Genomic DNA, 21,703 nt, shown 5'->3' with positions numbered 1-21,703 from the left:
GGTTTTAAAATTATTTATGACTATGTGTGTTTGTGTGAATGTATGCCATGTGTGTTCAGATGTCTACTGGGAGGCCACAAGAGTGTTCAGTCCCCTGAAACTGGAGTGACAGGCAGTCACGAGCTGCCTGATATTGCTGGGAACTGAATTTTCTGGAAGGGCAGGAAGAATTGTTAACCTTTGTCTTAAGCTTTGTTGTACACATGGGATTGGGTTAGTTATGATTAGGAAACTTTTTTCCAAATTGTGTACTTAAATATGCCTAAAATAAACTTTTCTGTGTCAGAATTTTTTTAAAATGCTTGGCCAACAGCATATACATGTTTTTTAAAGATTTTTATTATGTATACAGTGTTCTGCATGGATGTATGCCTGCAGGCCAGAAGAGGGCACCAGATTCATTATAGATGGTTGTGAGCCACCATGTGGTTGCTGGGAATTGAAGTCAGGACCTCTGGAAGAACAGCCAGAGCTCTTAACCTCTGAGCCATCTCTCCAGCCCCCAGACTTTTTTTTTTTTAAGATTTATGTATTATGTATACAGTGTTCTTATACAGTGTTCTGCATGCATGCATGCCTGCAGGCCAGAAGAGAGCACCAGACCTCATTTGGTTTTGAGCTACTATGTGGTTGCTGGGAACTGAACTCAGGACCTCTGGAAGTGCAGCCAGTGCTCTTAACCACCAAGCCATCATCTCTCCAGCCCTCAGTGTCAGGCTCTTGAAGTTTGAACCAACACTAGGAGTTCTGTTGAACCAGATTTACCTCTTGCTTCATTCGGGTCATCACTCTGTTGGCCTCGGTGTTTGCAGAGACCCCCACATTCATGCATGAGCCTGTGTTTGGATGTGTATGGTGCCCTCAGAGGACAAGAGGGCGCCAGATCCCTGGGTCACCAGCCCCACAGAAATGGGTGTGGTGGACATTGTGGTGATTTTAATGTCATTTGTCATTGCATAGAAAAACCCCTAATAATAATCCTAGACAGTGGCTAGGTCGAGTCTAATCTACACTGATGAGCCATCTGCAGGAGCAGAAGAAAGCAGTTACTGCCATCACCCAGAGTATTAGCACTTGGGCTCACTTGTTTCAGATTCTTAATTACGTAACTTGGGGAGAGGACTTTTTTCATTTTATTTGTATGGGTGTTCTGCAGTCATGTCTGTGCATCATGTGTGTGCAGTGTTCTTGGAGGCCAGAAGAGAGTGTCAGATTCCCTGGGACTGTGAGTGCTGGGAATAGAACCTGGGTCCTATGAAAATGTAGTCAGTGCTCTTAATCACTGAGCCATCTGCCCAGACGGCAGTGGGCAATTTTAAAGACAGACAGTACACACCTTTAATCCCAGCACTCGGGAGGCAGAGGCAGGTGGATCTCTTAAATTTGAAGCTAACCAAAGCTATGTAGCGAGAGCCTGTAATGTCAAAACAACAACAAAAATAGAGTTTGAAGCAGATCATGCTAAGTAGCCAAAATTAACCTCAAATGTCTGGTTTTTCTACCTCTACCTCCCAATTGCTTGGATTTGTGGCACTAAACCCAGGTCTTTTGGTTTTTTGAGACAAGGTTTCTCTGTGGCTTTGGAGGCTGTCCTGGAACTAGCTCTTGTAGACCATCACTGCCCTGCCAACTATCTAGTTTTCAATTCCATCAAAGGCACCAGAAAGATATATTACTTAAGTAAACAAAAAGTGCATTGCAAATGATTTCCATAAACCTTAGAAATGACAGAGACATCTGACTGCCTATACCCAAAGTTCATCTGCAGCACTGGGGCATCCATCTTCAGGCTACAGGCCCATAGTAGCTGGCAGACTTTTAAATAAAGCAGGAAATTTGAAAGACTGTCCTGCCTGGCAGTGGTGGTGCATGCCTTTGATCCCAGCACTCAGGAGGCAGAGACAGGTGGATCTCTGTGAGTTTGAGACCAGCCTGCTCTACAGAGTGAGTTCCAGGACAGCCTCTAAAGCCACAGAGAAACCCTGTCTCAAAAAAAAAAAAAAAAAAAAAAAAAGACTGTCCTGCCTATATTGACAATTTGTCAGTCATTTTCCTCTATGTGTCCTGCAGAATGTGGTTGGCTGTTTCTTCTGCCGTCTTGTTAAGGCAAAGTTTAGTAGTCACTTTCCTGTGTGTCCTGCATGCCCAGTTTGCACAGCACACTGCAGACAATCAAAGGCAAGAGCAGTTTCTTTGCCCAGTGGCTAACCCTGCCTCTATGAAAGAACACTCCATAAGGAATTTCTTCAATGCTCATTGTCTGTGGAGTAAATTGGTGCTGCCAGGAGCAGACCTATCTTGTCATGAGAAGCCCTAAATTAACAAAACATTTAAAATGCCATATTCGCCGGGCGTTGGTGGCACACGCCTTTAATCCCAGCACTTGGGAGGCAGAGGCAGGTGGATCTCTGTGAGTTCGAGGCCAGCCTGGTCTACAAGAGCTAGTTCCAGGACAGCCTCCAAAGCCACAGAGAAACCCTGTCTCAAAAAACAAACAAAAAAAACCATAAATAAATAAAAAATAAAATGCCATATTCTGTAGGTCTTTGGAAGGTTTGAAGATCATCTATCTAAAATATATCTCTATATCATTTGGAAAACATTCCTAACATATCTACAAATTTGATTGGTATAGATGACTAACGTGTTTCTTGATTATCCTAAATAGTTCATAATAATAGTTTTCAAAAACTAGAATTTTACTTACATTTTTAGATGAACTGCATAGGTACAATACCTTAAGCAAGAGTAGAAACATATATACATTATGTTGTAACAAAAATAACCTTAAAGCTAGGTGGTGGTTAGCCGGGCGGTGGTGGCGCACGCCTTTAATCCCAGCACTCGGGAGGCAGAGGCAGGCGGATCTCTGTGAGTTCGAGGCCGGGCTGGATCGATAGCCTCCGAAACAATACAGAGAAACCCTGTCTCGTAAAAAAAAAAAAAAAGCTAGGCAGTGGTAGTGCACGACTTTAATCCCAGCACTTGGGAGACAGAGGCAGGTGGATCTATGTGAGGTCAGCCTGGTCAAAAAAAGCTACACAGAGAAACCCTGTCTTGAAAAACCAAAAACAAAACAAAAATTAAATTTGTATCAATATACAAAAATACTTTAAATAGTAGAAACACATATACAGCGTGTTGTAACAAAAATTACCTTAAATTTGTGTCAATATACAAAAGTCCTTTAAACAACAGTAAAGACATATACACAGTAACAAAATTGACTTTGAATTTGTACCCATATACCAAAACCCATGCCAAGGCAAAATATCTGGGATTAATAATTTTTTATTCTATATTCCTGTATTCCTACCAATTATAACAAACATCCATGACCCACAAGATAACCAGAGACTACCCACACTTTTCTCTTGGGAATGTGGGCATAATTATGTCTAGACTGCTTCCTGCTGAATGGGTGAAGTATCTTTAGGGTCCCAGAGAGAATATTTGAGATAATGGCCAAGTCCTGGGAAGACCAGTTAAAACCTTTCTTGATAGATACCACTGTCAAGTTTCAGGCAGTCTCCCTTGATCAGACCAGCTCTATGTTAAACTGGAACAAAATCTGAGCCTCTTGTTTCCTGTGGAAACAAAAGCAAAACTACTTCTCCAAGGCATTTTTTGATTTCCGTTTGACCAATACAATTTTTGACTTTTTTGAAGTTAAGGCATTCTGCAGATGTCTAGGCTGGCTTATTTCCACAGTCCCGCTTTCAATCCCAGTCTCTTAGCAACCATCCTTTGCTTTCCAGCAATCAAAAAGTTCAAAATCAACACAATAGCATCCAGAATCCAGACTCCATGTGTTTCCATCTTTACATGGCTTTTTTCTTTTACTTTTGCTGTCTCTTTAAAGACTTTTTTTTTTTTTTGGTTTTTCGAGACAGGGTTTCTCTGTATTGTTTTGGAGGCTGTCCTGGAACTCACTTTGTAGACCAGGATGGCCTCAAACTCACAGAGATCCACCTGCCTCTGCCTCCCAAGTGCTGGGATTAAAGGCGTGCGCCACCACCGCCCGGCTATTATTTTTAATCTATTTATTTCTTTCTATGACTGTCCATACCCTTTTTCCTTTCTTTCTTAAGCCTGCACACATTGTAAAACACACTGGAACTTGTTTAGAGGTTTTTCCATCTGGATCTCTTTTACTGCATATCTCTAGTCTTTTTTGACCACACAAGCAAACTTTAAACTGTTAAGCTACACCTGGGTCCATCCATGGATCCCTTGACTGACTCCAGCCACTTTTGGGTCAGGTAGGGAAAGCCAAGCCTCAAGCTCACAGTTGGGTCGGGGTTTGTGACTGAGAACTGCATTAAACCTTTCTAGCTATGGAAGGCAATGCCTGTGTTGCTGCAAATGAAATTTACTTAGCTTGGTTTTTCCTTATCTTGCTGTTTCCAGCTTCTATTTAGCATTGCTGCTGAGCAGCAGCACCTCTTAAAGGAGCCATGTCCTCCCTCTTCTCCCCTCCCTCCTTCTCTCTCTCTCTCTCTTTCTCTCTCTCTTCTTTCCCTCTAGATGGATATCTGAGCCCATGTTGGGCACCATTATCTAGTGAATATTTTGTTCTTTACTCTTTTTTGTTTGTTTGTTTGTTTTTGAGACAGGGTTTCTCTGTGGCTTTGGAGGCTGTCCTGGAACTAGCTCTTGTAGACCAGGCTGGTCTCAAACTCACACAGATCCACCTGCCTCTGCCTCCCGAGTGCTGGGATTAAAGGCGTGCGCCACCACCACCCAGCCTTTCCTTAATGTGGCCTGTTTTTAGCCAGCTTTTCTTTTTCTTTTTTTCTAAACTTTTTTTATTAATTTATTTTTTATATTCCAATCCCAGTTTCTCCTTCCTTCTCTCCTCCTTTCCCCCCCACTCCCCTCCCCACCTCCCATCTGCTCCTCAGAGAGGGTGAGGCCTCCCTTAGGAAGTCTACTAACTCTGTCCCATCATCTCCTTGAGGCAGGACCAAGGCACCTCCCCACCCCCCACACCCCTGTGTCTAGGCCGAGCAAGCTATCTCTCCATATAGAGTGGACTCCACTAAGCCAGTGGCCTCATGTATTGTCCCAGCTGCACCATTGTCACCTATATTAAGGGAGTCTAGTTCAGTCTTATGCTGGTTCCCCATTTTTCAGACCTGAGTCAGTGATCTCTCACTAGCTGAGGTCAGCTGATTCTGTGGGTTTCCCCATCATGGTCTTGACTCCTTTGTTCATATTATCACTCCTCCCTCACTTTGATTGTACTTCAGGAGCTTGACCCATTGGTTAGTTGTGGGTTTCCGCATCTGCTTCCATGTGTTTCTGGAAGAGGGTTCTAGCTTCTCTGGGGTTATGGATTGTAGGCTGGGTGTCTTTTGCTTTATGTGTGGTATCCACTTATGAGTGAATATATACTATATTTGTCTTTCTGGTTTTGGGTTACCTCACTCAGGATGTTTTTTTTTCTAGTTCTGTTCATTTGCCTGTGAACTTTAGGATGTCATTGTTTTTTACTTTCTTTATCCATTCTTCAATTGAGGGGCATCTAGGTTGTTTCTAAGATCTGGCTATTATGAATAATATTGCTATGAACATGATTGAGCAAATGTCCTCGTGGTGTGAATGTGCCTCCTTTGGGTATATGTCCAACAGTGTGGTATTGCAGGGTCTTGAGGTAGGCTGATCCCTAATTTTCTGAGAAATCACCATATTGATTTCCACAGCGGCCATACAAGTTTGCACTCCCACTAGCAATGGAGGAGCGTTCCCCTTTCTCCACATCCTCTCCAGCATTGGTGATTTTGATCTTAGCCATTCTGATCGGTGTAAGATGGAATCTCAGAGTGGTTTTTGATTTTCATTTCCCTGATGACTAAGGATGATGAGCATTTCCTTTCTGCCATTTGAGATTGTTCTGTTGAGAATTCTCTGTTTAGATCTGAACCCTATTTTTTTAATTGAATTATCTGGTAGTTTGATGTCTAGTTTCTTGAGTTCTTTGTATATTTGTATATCAGCCCTCTGTCAGATGTAGGGTTGGTGAAGATCTTTTCCCATTCTGTAGGGAGCCATTTTGTCTTGTTGACCATGTTCTTTACTTTACAGAAACTTCTCAGTTTCAGGAGATCCCGTTTATGAATTGTTGTTCTCAGAGTCTGTGCTACTGGTGTTCTATTTAGGAAGTGGTCTCCTGTGCCTATGCATTCAAATGTATTTCCCACTTTCTCTTCTATGAAGTTCAGTGTGGATGGATTTATATTGAGGTCTTTGATCCATTTGGACTTGAGTTCTGTACTTGGCAATAGATATGGATCTATTTGCATTCTTCTACATGTTGACAGCCAGTTATACCAGCACCATTTGTTGAGTATGTTTTTTCCATTTTATATTTTTAGCTTCTTTGTCAAAAATTAGGTGTTCATAGGTGTGTGGGTTGATATCAGGGTCTTCAATTTGATTCCATTGATCCACCTGTCTGTTTTTATGCCAATACCAAGCTGTTTTCATTACTATAGCTCTATAGTAGAGTTTAAAGTCAGGGATGGTGATGCTCCCAGACTTTGTTGTACAGGATAGTTTTGACTGTTTTTTTTTTCTATGTGAAGTATTATTCTTTCAAGGTCTGTGAAGAATTGTGCTGGGATTTTGATGGGAATTACATTGAATCTGCAGATTTATTATGGTAGGATTGCCATTTTACTATGTTGACCCTACTTATTCAAGAGCATTGAGGATCATTCCATTTTTTGATACATTCTTTAATTTCTTTCTTAAAATACTTGAAGTTCTTGACATATAGGTCTTTCACTTGTTTGGTTAGAGTTACCCCAAGATAGTTTATGTTATTTGTGGCTATTGTGAGGGGTGATGTTTCTGATTTCCTTCTCAGTCCATTTATCATTTACATATAGGAGGGCTACTGATATTTTTGAGTTAACCTTGTACCCTGCTACATTAATGAAGGTGTTTAACAGTTGTAGGAGTTCTCTGATAGAATTTGGTGTTTATAAGTTGTAGGAGTTCTCTGGTAGAATTTTTGGGGGCACTTATGTAAACTATCATATCAGCAAATATCAAGAATTAGACTTCTTTTTTATTTGTATTCCTTTGATAATCCTTTTGTTGTATTATTGCTCTAGCTAGAACTTCGAGTACTATGTTGAATAGATATGGAGAGAGTGGACAGCCTTGTCTTGTTCCTGATTTCAGTGGAACTGCTTTGAGTTTCTTTCCATTTAGTTTGATGTTGGCTGTTGGCTTGCTGTATACGGCTATTGTTATGTTCAGGTGTGTTCTTTGTATCCCTATTCTCTCCGAGACCTTTATCATGAAGGGTGTTAAATTTTGTCAAAGGCCTTTTCAGCATCTAGTGAGATGATCATGTGTTTTTTTCTTTCAGTTTGTTTATATTACATTGATGGATTTTCTTTCGTATGTTGAACCATCCCTGCATCTCTGGGATGAATCCTACTTTGTCATGGTGGATGATTTTTCTGATGTGTTCTTGAATTCAGTTTGCCAGTATGTTATTGAATATTTTTGCATCTATGTTCATGAGGTAAATTGGTCTGTAATTCTTTTCTTAGTTGTGTCTTTGTGTGGTTTGGTTATCAGGGTAACTGTAGCCTCATAAAAGTTTGGCAATGTTCCTTCTTAATTTGAGGAGTATTGGTATTAGATCTTCTTTGAACATCTGGTAGAACTCTGCACTGAATCTATGTGCCCTGGGCTTTTTTCTTTTTTCTTTTTTTGGTTAGGAGACTATTGATAACTGTTTCTATTTCCTTAGGGGTTATAGATATATTTAAGTTGTTTATCTGTTCTTGATTCACTTTGGTATGTGGTACTTATCTAGAAAATTGTCTCCTTAAGGTTTTCCAATTTTTGTGGAGTACAGGTTTTTGAAGTATGACCTGATTCTCTGGATTTCCTTGTTGTCTATTGTTATGTCCTCCTTTTCGTTTCTGATTTTGTTAATTTGGATATTTTCTCTGTCTTTTGGTTAGTTTGGATAAAGGTTTGCCTATTTTGTTGACCTTCTTAAAGAACCAACTCTTTGTCTCATTGATTCTTTACATTGTTTTCTTTGTTTCTATTTTATTGATTTCAGTCCTCAATTTGACTATTCCTTGCCATCTGCTCCTTCTGGGTGAGTTTGCTTCCTCTTGTTCTAGCGCTTTCCGTTTTTCTGTGAATTCACTAGTGTGCGATTTTCCCAGCTTCTTATATCGACATTCAGTGCTATGACCTTTCCTCTTAGCACTGCTTTCTTTCTTTGTGACTCATAAGTTTGGGTATGGTATGAGATCATTTTCATTAAATTTTAGGAAGTCTTATATTTCTTCCTTGATCTAGTGGTGGTTCAGTTGATCATTGTTCAATTTCCATGTGTTTGTGGACTTTCTGAAATTAATGTTGCTGTTGAATTCTAACTTTAAGCCATGGTGATCTGATAAGAAACAGGGGGTTATTCTAATTTTTTTTGTATGTGTTGAGGCTTGCTTTGTTACCGAGTATGTGGTCTATTTTTGAGAAAATTCCATGAGGTGCTGAAAAGAAAGCATATCTTTTGTTTTGGGTGGAATGTTCTATAGATGTCTGTTAAGTCAATTTGAGTTAAGTCCACTTTTCCTCTGCTAGTTCCCTTATTTCTCTGTTAAGCTTCTGTCTGACTGATCTGTCCAGTGGTGAGAGTGGAGTGTTGAAGTCTCCCAGCTTTAGTAATGTTTCTTTTTTAAAATGCAGGAGCCCTTGTGTCTGGGGCAGAATTGAGATTTCTGCTTGATGAATTTTTCCTGTGATGAATATGAAATTCCCTTCTTTATCTTTTTTGATTGATTTTAGTTTGAAGTCTATTTTGTTAGATATTAGGATAGCTACACCAGCTTGTTTCTTTCGTCTATTTGATTGGAAAAAATTTTCCCAACCCTTTACTATGAGGTAATATCTGTCTGTGAGGTTGAGGTGTGTTTCTTTTTTCTTTTCTTTATTTTATTTTTTGGTTTTACGAGACAGGGTTTCTCTGTATTGTTTTGGAGGCTGTCGGTCCAGCCCGGCCTCGAACTCACAGAGATCTGCCTGCCTCTGCCTCCCGAGTGCTGGGATTAAAGGCGTGTGCCACCATCGCCCGGCTTTTCTTTATTTTTTTTAGACTAAGTAAGAATACAGTGTTCTGCCTGCATGTGTGCCTGCAGGCCAGAATAGGGCACCAGATCTCATTACAGATGGCTGGGAGCCACCATGTGGTTGCTGGGAATTGAACTCAGGACCTTACAAAGAGCAGCCAGTGCTCTTAACCTCTGAACCATCTCTCTAGCCCCGAGGTGTATTTCTTGTATTCAGCAGAAGGATGGGTTCTGCTTTTGTATCCAATCTGTTAGCCTGTGTCTTTTTATAAGTGAATTAAGACCATTTACATTTTTTGACCATTTACATTAATGGATATTAATGACCAGTGATTGATAGTTCCTGTTATTTTTGTTTTTGTTGTTGGTGATGGCATTGTGTGTTCAAATTCCTTCTTTGGGATTTGCTTCTGGAAGCTCATCTATTTCCAATGATTTTATGGACATAGGTGATTTCCTTGGGTTGGCATTTTCCTTCTAGTACTTTCTGTAGGGCTGGTTTGTGGATAGGTATTGTTTAAATTTGGTTTTATCATGGAATATCTTGTTTTCTCCATCTGTGGTTATTGCAAGCTTTGCTGGGTAGAGTAGTCCGGGCTGGCATCCGTGGTCCCTTAGTGTCTGCATAATATTTGTCCAAGTCCTTCTGGCTTTCATTGTTTCCTCTGAGAAGTCAGGTGTAATTCTGATAGGTCTGCCTTTATATGTTACTTGGTCTTTTTCCTTTATGGTTCTTAATACTCTTTCTTTATTCTGTGTGATTATTGTTTTGATTATTATGTGGCAAGGGAACCTTTTTTTTTTTTTTTGGCCCAGTCTATTTGGTGTTTTGTAAGCCTCTTGTATTTTCATAGTGTAGTCAGCTTTTCTTAGTGCAGATTATCCCATCTACCTTTTCCCTCTCGACTTTTCCTCTTCCCTTGCTTCTGTAATCTTACTCTTACTCCATGGATTACTGTGTAGCTGGATGAATGGGCGGCTGGGGGGCTGCCCCTGACAGCCTCCTCTTGTTCTCTTGTTCCTCTTTCTTTCTTGTTTCTCCTTCTATTTATTCTCTGTCTGCCAGCCCCGCCTATCCTCACTCCTGCCTCACTGTTGACCATTCAGCTCTTTATTAGACCAATCAGGTGTTTTAGACAGGCAAAGTAACTCAGCTTCCCAGAGTTAAACAAACGCAGCACAAACAAAAGTCACACACCTTAAAATAATATTCCCCAACTGCTCTAGGTGGTCAGGCCTACAGAGTGTGTGTGTGTGTGTGTGTGTGTGTGTGTGTGTGTGTGTGTGTGTGAGAGAGAGAGAGAGAGAGAGAGAGAGAGAGAGAGATGTGGATTTTTCTGTATGCATTTATGTTCATACTTGAGCATGTCGAGATCAGAGATCAACTTTGGGAGTTGTCCCTCAGGCACCATACATCTCAGTTTTGGTCTCTAATTGACCTGGCTCTTGCTAAGTAGGTTAGGCTGGTTAGTGAGAGCTAGTGAGACCCATGGATATGCTGTCTCAGTCTCCTCAGTGTTAGGATTACAAGCATGAACTATTACACCCGCCTTTTAAAAACAAAGTAATTTTAAAGATTTTTTTGAAACTATGTGTACATGTGGTTGATTTCATGAGTGTTTGCATACTAAGTTCATTCAGGAGCCCACAGAGGCCAGAGGAGGACATCAGATCCCCTGGAACTGGAGTTACAGTTGTTTGCGAGCATCCTTATGGATGTGGGGAACTGAACTTACGTCCTCTGCAATGACTGTAACTGTTCTTAACCTCTGAGCAATTTCCCATATGCATCTATACCTACGGATGGATGGATGGATGGACAGACAGACAGACAGATGAATAGATGTTTTTCTGTCAGCCTAGCTGGAGGGTCCTTAGGTCCTGCAGCCTCGATATGTAGGTTTAAACTAAGTCTTTATCATTCTATTTACCAACAAAGACTTGGAAATCAGATGTGGGGTGAAAACCTGCTAGTTTAGAGAAACCAAGAAGCATCCATTTGACCTTACTTTTTGGCTGGAGATCCAGCAAGAAACATGTGTCTCCTCTTATCCCCAAACCAAAAAGAAGCATGAAACCCAAGTCCCCGCCCTTCCTTCCTGAGAGTCTTCTCTATCAAAATTGCTGGCTTCTCTATGGCCAATTCTGGTCAGCTAGTCATTAGCTCCACCCCCTGATTCTAGGTAAACTTTGAGTCTGGGGAGTGTCACAGTGTGATCAAAATTCCCACCACAGATACCCCGTAGCCCTGAATAACCTCAGACTCACTATGAAATTGAGGCTGGCCTTGAATTCTTGACCCTCCTACTGTGATGACAGGTATTTGCCACACACTTGGCAACTTTTTTTTCAGTTATATCCCTCAGCTATCTCTATAGACAGGACTCACCCTCAGCTATCTCTATAGACAGGACTCACTTTGCAGCCCGGGCTAGCATGGAGCTTGCTGCCAGAATGGCTTCAAATACACACATCCTCCTGCCTCTGCCTCCCGAGTGCTGGGATTAACCTGGGTTCAATTCCTAGCACCCACACAGCCCCTCACACCTGTAACTACAAGACTGACACCCTCACACAGATACACATTTAAAAAGAATCATATGTAAATATCTGATATGCAGGGTATCAGATATGTGACCCCCAAAGGGCTCTCAACCCATAGTTTGAGAATAGCTAGCTACCCTAGATGCTCAAGCCTCTTCTATAGCAGCATAGTAAAGTCCACAGTGGAAATGCAAGCCTTCAATCCCAGTACTCAGGAGGCAGAAACACAATGGTCTCTGAGTTCGAGGCTAGCCTGGTCTACCTCCAAAACAATACAGAGAAACCCTGTCTCGGAAAAAAAATTGAAATAAAATGTCACAGCATTTGCAGAGAACCTGCCACAAGTCATCTCTAAATGACCTAAAAGGCCTAATATCTGGGCATTGTGGGTAAACACCTGTATAGTTTAGATAGCCGCAGCCTGCGAAGTTTGGAAACAGCTGCGAAACTCTGGCTAGAGTGACACGGGAGAAGGCTGCTTAGGCGAGGGTGAGAAGATGGGATTCGGTGGGGCTTGGGAAGGTCCTTGGACTGCTCCAGAAGGGAGCTGGGTATCTTGGAGCTGTGAGCAGAGGGCCTTGACCTGACGGAAGTGCCCTCACGTGCCCTGGTGACCTCGAGGAGCGGGTGAGAAGGTGGGAGGTTGAGGTCAGTGCGCTCATCAAACTGGAGAGTGGGGTGCGAGTGGGAAGTGGGCGCGGAGGGGCTTCTGGAGACCCCGCTGCAAACCAGACTCGCTGTGGCACGAGATTAAGTGCGACATGGCAGAAAAGGGTCGAGGCCGCCTCGATATTTGGAGCGTCCGTCTCTGGCACAACGGAACTGACCTTGGCTGGAGGACCGCAGAAAGGATGGGTGGGTGGGGCTAGCCTCCTGGAGGAGGGTGTCCGGGCGGCAGCCATGCAGTCCCGGGATCGGCCGCCAGATGGCGCCGCGGGAAAGACCAAGGCCGCAGCTTCTCACGCTCCAGCGGCCTGGCCTTGCTCTTCCTCACCTGGGTGTGAGATGCACTTCTCTGAGGTGCTAGGGCTGGACCCCCCAGGCGCCTCGAGGGTCCCAAAGCCTGGGACGCAGTCTCACATCTTTTGTGTACTTCCCACAATTCTGTTCCCGGTGTCTCAGGGCTCTGCAACAAAGTGTCACCTTCTCTGGGGGTCTTCCTGACTGCCCTGGGATCAGAAATCCATACCCTGACTCCTCCAACGCTCGTTGCATTCATTTTATTTTTTGCTTTGAAAGCCCAGGCTGCCCTTAAACTCCTGATTTCCCTGCCTCAGCCTTTAGTGCTGGGATGACATGGGAGCTGAGGCCAGTACCTGTAATCTCTGCACTCAGGAGAATGAGTGGAGCAGGCACAAGACGTGGCGGTCTCAAAGGAAGTGCTGTGTCCACCCGCCCACCCGATAAGACAACAACGGCAGCGCTCGCTCGCTCGCTTACTTCATTACTGCTTGGGCACAGGCATGATACAGGGCTCCCTGATTGTCATTCATAGGGTGCCCTCCTCAGAACAGGAAGGAAAAGCATCATGGGTTCATGAGACTAAAGTGTGTCAACACTTGTTTTCAGGTCCTTCTGAGTCCTCAGTACAACCCTGAGGCAGAGACTGTCAGAGGCGCCCTGCTGCTGAAGAGGAGGCTGAAGCCCATGGTGGTTCCCTTGCTTGAGGGTGCACAGCCGCTGAAGGGGGTGATGTCACTTGATTCTCATGGTCCCCATGGAGCGGGTCAGCCCCCACTGGGACTCCCAGCAGGCTGGGAGGAGCTGTGGGACTGGCCAGGTCAGCTTGCCTCCCTTCCCTGCTGGGAGCTCCCAGAACCACCCCTGGGCTGCCCAGGAGGGGACAGTGGTGAAAAGCAGATCTCGAGGACCCAGGCTCACACTCTAGACAGCAGGGCCCATTGCAGAGGACCCTGAGCCCACTCCAAGACAGACGGACGACTGGACGGCTACGCGATGCTCCGTGGCCAGTTAACCACGCTGCTGGGTCTGCTCAGTGGGGTGTGGCTACCCACGGGCTCAGGGAGGCCGGGGACCCCATCTACCCCTGCTCAGGCCGGGACTGCTGCCAATCAGAGCTGGACTCTGGACCCTCTGGTGCCAGCCTCTGCCTTGGGGAGCTGGAAGACCTTCCTGGGCCTGCAGGACAGACAGCAGGGTGCAGGTGGGCTGCAGGGGGGGGCAGAGAGAGGCCGCTGCTGTGTCTTTGCCCTTGCTTCCCCAAGAAGTGCTCCAGGAGACTTGTAAGACTGTGGCCTTTATTCAGGTGAGTCGTAGTGGTGGTGCCCATGATGTCAGTGTCAATGGTGGGGTCCGTGGTGGGGATGGGGACTCCTGCTTTGGACAGAGCACAGGCTATGTGGCCTTGGGCAGACTTGCAATCAAATCTCAAGTCCTGAATCCTCCATTTAAATGCCCGTGAGTTCCAGGGTCCTTCATCCTCATCTCTCTCATCTATTCTCTTTTCCCCTCTCCTTTTTTTTTTTTTTTGAGACATAGGCTCCTGTAGCCCAGGCTGGCCTCTATGTAGGTAAATGCCACTTCTGACTTCACCTCATGCTGACATACAGGCACATGCAACCACATCTGGTTTAAGGAAACCAGCACTCCATGCATGTGAGGAAAGCTGTACCAGCTGAGCCCCATCTCCAGCTGCTGAGTCTATTCGCCTAATTAGCAGCCAAGAAGAGGCTGTTGACAAATGCATATCCCCTGCTCCCCTCCAAGCCATTGTGGTTCTCACCTTTCTCTGAACAAAAGTCCAGGTTCTCAGAACCTACAAGGTTCTACATTCTTTGACCTCCCTGATTTTGGGTACTCTCCCTCTCCCTCACTCCTGTCACATGACACACTCTGTGGTGTGTGTGTGTGTGTTTAAACGGGGTTTTGCTATGCACCGAAGACTGCCCTCTAGCTCAGTGATCTTTCTCCTGAGTCACCACACCCATCTGGGAGCAGAGATTTTGTTGTTTTAGCCTGGGACTTAGGGAGCTTGGGGCTGGCTTTGAACTTTCTGCCTCCGAATGTTGGGATTACAGGTGCGCACCACAGCCGAGATCATGTGGTGTTGGAGGTGGAACCCAGGACCCCAAGGATGCTAGGCCAGCACTCCACCTATTGAGATACACCCTATTCTAGGGCAGAGGTTATCTGAGTTTGTTCTTCCAATATTCCTGTCCCCAAGCCCTACAACAGGGCTAGGCACACAGTGGATGTTGTTGAATGAATGAATGAATGAGTGAGTGAGTGAATGAATGACTAGTAGCATGTGCCTCTCTGGGCTGTGGAGAAGCTGAACAAAAAATGATCTCATATCTGCATTCAGTTGGTGTTCCAGAAGGGCTTCGGGAATTCTTATTCTGGGCTGAGTTCAAATCCTGCTTCGTTGTTGGTGTCTGTAGCTAGCCTAACCTTTCCTCACTCCCACATAGTAGAGATAACAGTCCTGGGTTCCTGCAGAGTGCTTCCAGCCATGCTCAGTAGGGAACCACTTCCCAAACCTCCTGTCAAGTCCTGGAATCCAGGAGACCCAGATTGATTTGTCTCCTTTCAAGAGAGGTCTCACCAATAGTCCGGGCTGGCCTGGAACTCATGCTTCTGTGTCCTGGGGTTATGCAAACCACCACGCCCACTCCACAGTGTACATCTGCCGCCTGCCACCAATGGCTGCACCTAACAGAGCTCAGCTTCGCGTCCAGCTCACTGCTGAGTCCAGAGCTGCACCTGCCCCACACGGCACAAGACACTTAGGTTGGCACCTTTTCCTGCTGCTGTGTGGTCTCAGGCAGCACAAGCCTCAGTTTCCTCATTTGGGAATAGGGATGTAGTAACCTTGGCCCCAGCATCACAGGGAAGACATAAAATCACGTCTGGGTTTAGCAGAGGACAGCATAGGAGTTAGGGACTGTCACTTTTGTCCTCTAGTGCTGGGTGTGGAACCCAGGGCCTTGGGCGTGTATAATGGAACTCGGAGGCTGAGGCAAAAGGATAAGCAATTCAAGACCAACCTTTGCTAAATAGTGAGTTTGAGATCAGCCTGGGCTTATATGAGACCTGTCTCAATAACAAAATTTTTTAAAGGTTTCAAGTAGTTTCTTCTTTTCCTTTTTAAATTTTTTTCCAATGCTGAGCATGCTTGGGAGGCAGAAGCAGGTGGTTCTCTGGGAATTTCAGGCCAGCCCAGTCCACACAGCAAGTTCTAGATAGCAGGGTTACACAGTAAGACCCTGTCTCAACAAATGTAACTACACTTACCTGTGGGTACACGTGAGGACACCTCGTTCCCTTCATTGTGCTGGCCACAGGAACTGAATTCCGGTTATCAGATTTGGCAGAAGTGCCTTTGCTCACTGAGCTATCTTGCTGACCCCTATGTAGTGTGTGTGTGGGGTCCACAGGGCGGAAGGAGAGAGAGGTGCTCCCCACAATCTGTCCACGACTCCACACGGGCACCATGACACATGAATAAAGGACAGAGGTTCAGGGTCCTCAACTGCTCTGTTCCTTTTTTTTTAAATTATGGATGTTTTGCTTGCATATACATCTGTGTGCTACATGCAGGCTTGGGGCCCAGAAGAGGAAGCTGGATCCCTGGAGAAGTTGTGAGTTGCCTTGTGGGTGCTGGGAATTGAACCCAGGTCTTCTAGAAGAGTAGTGATCTTAACCCCTAAGCCACCTCCCCAGCTCCCTCATGCCTTGTCTGACAGGCAGTCTCACTGCTCCAGGAGCTCATCAGTTCAGCCAAGCTGAGCTGTCTGCCTTAGCTTCCCAGTGCTGACATTACAGACATGAGCCCCATTCTATGTGAGTGCTCGGGATCTGAACTCGGGTCTTCATGCTTGACCCCATCATTCTACTGACTCTGGACAGCCCTGGATTTGGAAGATTTTATCCAAGAAAGAGGATTAGAAAGGTGAATAACTTGGTGCAGGTCACACAGCCAGGAGGAGGACTCAGAATAGGAACCCAGGCCACGAGCCTTCAGCATCCACACTTTGTCAGGGGTGGAAGGGGAGGGTAATTATTCTCATCCCTCCAGCCCTAGACTACACAGTGCTGACCGTCCCCCTGTCCGTTTGCAGGTGCTTTCCAGGCCTGGTTGCACAGCTGCCAGGGTCCTTAATCGTCTGTGTTTCGGCCACTGTTCCTCCTTCTACATTCCCAGTGCGGGTCCCACCCCCGCAGTCCTCTGCAACAGCTGTGTGCCCGCTCAAAAGCGCCAGACTTCGGCGGTGCTGTGGTGTGGGGCTGGCCACACAGCCTCCCGTCGGCCAGTGAGGATGCCCATCACCCTGGTGCAGAAGTGCCAGTGCCGTCCGAAGCTGTGACGTCAGGAGGACTGCACAGCACAGGAACCGTGGGAAGAGGCAGGAGATGCGGTAGAAAGACGTGACCTGAATGATGTACATCATCAGGTCAAGAGAGCAGGGTTAGGGCAGATCAGGTGCACAAGATCCTCGTCTGTTCCTGGGACACGAGACATGGTCTGCCAGTCATGGGTTGAGACCACTCATAGTCATGGCATACCATGCATGAAGCCCTGGGTTCCATTCTTTTTTTTTTTTTTTTTTCCGAGACAGGGTTTCTCTGTGGCTTTGGAGGCTGTCCTGGAACTCACTCTGTAGACCAGGCTGGTCTCGAACTGATCGCAGAGATGTGCCTGCCTCTGCCTCCCGAGTGCTGGGATTAAAGCCGTGCGCCCGGCCCCGGGTTCCATTCTTAACGCGGGGATGTGTGGAGGGAAAAGGTGAAAACCAGCTGTAGTGTGTGATTCGCAGGGCCCTGTGAGGGAGGGGATATTCCTTCCACAAGCGCTACCTTACAGCATCCTCAAGGACCAGCCCTCAGTGGTTCCACAGGGTAGAATTTCACCACAGGTCATTTTGCAGATGAGGAAACTGAAGCCGTTGAGGCACTATCACCTGGCGGGGGTGGGGGAGGGAAGGGGTGGGGACGGGGGAGGGGGCGTCGAGACAGGCCTTGAGCACGCGCAGCACAGCTCCCCGCTGAGCGCCCTCCCCCAGCCTGGAGTTCCGCTGTTGACCACGAGGTGGCACTGCATCTCTCTGTCCGAGCCAGACACTCCTAACTGCTGGGATGACAGCTCCATCCAAACCCAGACACTCAGCAAAGATGACCCCGTTCTAGGGACACCAGAAAAGCAGCAGCAGCAACAACAACAATAAAAAGCCATGGCAGACAAGCGGGAAGGAAGCAGCTGCTGGGAAAACCTGGCCTCCACCAGAAGCGACCCCGAGTGTGCGCAGCTGTCTCATTGACAGTGCCTGGGGTTCCCCTTATTGCCCCATCCGAGTCCCCGCAGCAGCCCACGCCCAGCCTGGCATTCCACGGGAATCATAAAGGTTGGCCAAGTACAGCTGTGCGTGCGTCTCTTTCACTAGGGCTTCCTGGGCAGGGGCTCCCTTCTCTGCTAGGGGGCAGGGTGTGCGGCAGCCAGGCGGCCTAGCTTCGTGCGCCTGGGACCAGGGCTCTGGCAGATGGGCCCGTTTGGCAGAGACTCAGAGACATGTGGAAGCGTCGCCTCCAAATGCCCCCACCCCAAGCAGGGTGGAGGGAGCTGGTCAAGCTTCCCCCCCGCCCCTCTTCCTGCCTCAGGAAGGAAGGCACCAGGTGAGGGGAACAGGAGGGCCCCCCACAAGGAAACAGATGGGACAGCACGGGAGCTGCGACCCCTGACCCCGCAGGCCTGAACAGAGGGGTGGGAACCTGCCTGGCTGCCAGCTCCCAAGAGCGTCCCGGAGGGAGGGTCATGGAGCCCTGGGAGTGGGAGCGCCCTCCTGCCTGTCCCTAGAGCTTGGTGGCAGGCCTCATGCAGTGCCTGAGCTGGCAGCTCGGTCCTGGCGCCCCTTTCCTGGCGGGCACAAGATGCCTGCATCCCTCCACCTCAGCTGTGCCCACCTCCTGCCAGCTTGGAGAGCCAGCTGGGAACCTTGGTGCCAGGGGGCCCAGAGTCAATGCGCCCTCCCAGGCACTGCCAGTCGGCCTCCGCTGCTGCCCCCCAGGCCCAGTAATGGGCGGGTAATGAGAGCTGGGGGAGCGGGGGAGGGGCAGGGAGGCAGGTGCCACAGGCTCTGGCACCGGGGGCTGCTAATCAGGTTTGCCAACGCCATCTGTCATCGTGCGAGCATCTGGGGCTCAAGGTGACCCTGTCACCCTCAGTTACAATTATGAGTTTGGCATCTGTATTAAAGCCCGCCAGCCGGCCAGGCAGGGGAGGGCTGGGGTGGGTAAGGGGGTGCACGGTGAGCCCCATCCCTGGAGTCTGGTTCCCAGGGGTTGTGTAGCTGCCAAGGCATGAAGCTTCTTTGCACTGTGTGTGCTCACACAATGTGAGTCTACACGCACCCGTCCTAGCCTCCGTAGCTATTCTCCCCGACTGTGACTGGGCACAGGACTCGGGAGCCTTGGTTTTGAGTGGCGACTGTGTGTCTGAGGGCATGGTAGGTGGAGGAGAGGAACGGATGTGACACTGTGGGTGTCTAGGTAAGCACGAACGTGGATACGCTAAACGAGGAACGGTGGAGACTGATTTGCCTTTGGATGACGGTGTGTGTTAGAGTGTGAGTGCGTGCAGTGTGTGTGATTGTGGATGTGCATCAGAGAGCGTGTAGTACTGTAGCTCTTACAGCTGTAGACTGTGTGTGGTGGGGGTATGAATCTGCATGTGCATGGGTGTGTGTGTGTGTGTGCGCGTGTGTGCGTGCGTGTGCGTGTGCGCGTGCGTGCGTTCGTGTGTGTGTGTGCGTGCGTGCGAGTGTGTGCGTGTGTGTGGGAAGCAGCATCAGCTGGCGGGGTCTGTGGACATTCACCCCAGGTTCTCTGCTGCCCATTCGATCTGTTCCTGCTCTCCACAGCCCAGCTCTGATCCAGAGAGTTCTGACGTAGACCACTGCAGGCCTGTTTTTGGTTTCTCTGTTCTTGGAACTGTATTTTCTGTTCAAGATTCCAGGTCTAAACAATGGGATCTAGATTTTTTTTTCCCGAGACAGGGTTTCTCTGTGTAACTGCCCTGGCTATCCTGGAACTAACCCAGTACACTAGGCTGGCCTCAAACTCACAGAGATCCCCCTGCCTCTGCCTCCTGAGTGCTGGGATTAAAGGCGTGCAGCACCCCTGCTTGGCAGATCTAGACTTTTGGACTTGGATTCTAGAACGAGAATCTAGGTTTTAGGTTCTGGGTCCTGCATTCTTGGATCTGGTTTTCTACATCTCAGCATCTGTAAGTCTTTTTTTTCTTTCTGATTCTGTAGACAGAACCTGTATAAACTAGATAAAATCCCTACTGTGCTGCCCTGCCCCCAGAGTCTCATTGGAGGATTTGAAGCAGGTGCTTTGATGCTGAACCCCAGCCCCTCCTCCAGAACCTAGACTGTGACTATGAATTCCAGGACGTGGGTTACATAGGCTGAGTTCTGGGTCTCTGTGTCCTCATCCTGGACCTGTCTCTGTTCTATAATTAAACCTTCAATCACAACCCCTAAATATCAGCGTAGAGACAACATGTGACCACCAGGGGCCGCCCTTGGTCTAGATTTGGGATAGACGGACCTCACTGTGGGGCCACAGGACGAGCAGACTGGAGTGACCCAACTTTTTTGAGGAAGTCTGGGAGTAACTTCCTTGTTCTCTTCAAATCTCATGTGAGGACTCATGCCTTTCATCTCCCTCCACCCAAATCTGGATAGTGAGCCCGGTGCCCCAACGTTCCCACACAAGTGTCTCTTGGACAGGTTGTAGGACGTTGAAGATTGAGGAGATGGGTGGCCCTTGTGACAGCAGTCCCTGTAACCTGCAGTTTTTCTCCTTGAGACAGACTCTCCTCTATGTAGCACTATCTGTCTTTGAGTTCACAATGTAGACTAGGTTGGCCTCCAGAGTCCTGAGATTAAAGATGTGCGCCACCAAGCCTTGGCCACAGGTGTGTGTTTTTATCTGATCATTGGATGATTACAATGAAGTCCAACGTGTTCTCTGGCTGCGTCTCTGAGGTGATGATAGTCTGATGTGCAGTAGGAGTCCCTGTCATGTCATCTGTGTCTGATTATGTCAAGTGGTTGCCATGGGTGTGCCCATAAGCGTTGTAAAGAAATATAGTGTGTCCCTGGGGGAAAGACTTCTGGAGCGTCTGGAGCAGCATTGGAAGGCTGTGTCTCTGTATGAGTGACGCATTATTAGCAGGACAAGGCAGACATTCTGGGAGTGTCACACTGAGCTAGCGGAGAGGGGACAGCAGGGAGGGCTAGAAACTTGAAGCAGGGATCAGAGGTGAATCTCTAGGCTTCTCTTGGGACAGTCCCTGTGTCTGGATACACCTGGCCCTTCATCTGTCAACCCATGAGCAGACCCACTAGTCTCCCCGAACCCAGATTTTTCTAATTGTGGTCTCATCCTTGCCAGGCACACCAAGGAGTGCAGTGACGCCCCTGATCCTGGTGTTCTCCTGTTCAAACTCATTCCCTCTCATTTCCTCACTGGTTCTCCATCCTTCCTCCTGTGTCCGTGTCCAGGATGTCACTCATCTCCTCATCGCTTCCTCGTGGATTCTGAATGTTCCTGCATCGTGTGTCTCTGCCATCTGCCCCTGCGTGGGTGCGTGCGTGTGCGTGCATGCGTGCGTGCATGCGCGCGCGTGTTGCACTGTGCGTGCGTGTGCGTATGCGTGCATGCATGAGTGTGTGTAGGCCAGAGGTTAACTCCAATTGTCTTCCTCTAGTTTCCCCACTCTTTTCCTTCTCAGGCCGGATGTTGCCTTATCTGCCCTGAAACCCAGTGTTGACCAGCTCTGCCTGCCTGTGCTGGGGGTAAGGGTGCTCACCGCAGCACCAGCTTCCCGCCTTAATTGTTTCGACACAGGGTCTCGTGGCGAGTCTGAAGGGCTAGCCGGCCACCGTCCCCCGGGATCCGCCTGCCTCTGCCTCCCCAGACTTACAGGCCTGGGCCCCATGCTGCCTGCTTTTCCACGAAGGTGCTAGGGAGCCAAACTCCTGGCCATCCGGGCCACCTCCTCCGCTGCCCCTCCCGGCGGTGTGACT

At 47.4% G+C, this 21,703-nt stretch overlaps 1 protein-coding gene across 1 annotated transcript; it reads left to right on the top strand.

Moving 5' to 3' along the window:
• Positions 1 to 12,534: 12,534 nt before the first annotated feature.
• On the top strand, positions 12,535 to 17,572 carry Dand5 (DAN domain BMP antagonist family member 5). The gene is given in 3 exon segments (XM_005087312.3): positions 12,535 to 13,826; positions 13,828 to 13,917; positions 16,733 to 17,572. Coding segments are annotated over 3 exon segments (555 nt in total). The 5' UTR covers positions 12,535 to 13,607; the 3' UTR covers positions 16,979 to 17,572.
• The last annotated feature ends 4,131 nt before the right edge of the window (positions 17,573 to 21,703 follow it).

This window comes from Mesocricetus auratus, unplaced genomic scaffold (assembly GCF_017639785.1).
Source record: "Mesocricetus auratus isolate SY011 unplaced genomic scaffold, BCM_Maur_2.0 Super-Scaffold_100081, whole genome shotgun sequence".
In the NCBI taxonomy this organism is placed as follows: Eukaryota; Metazoa; Chordata; class Mammalia; order Rodentia; family Cricetidae; genus Mesocricetus; species Mesocricetus auratus.
This window is presented reverse-complemented; position numbering and strand designations above follow the sequence as displayed.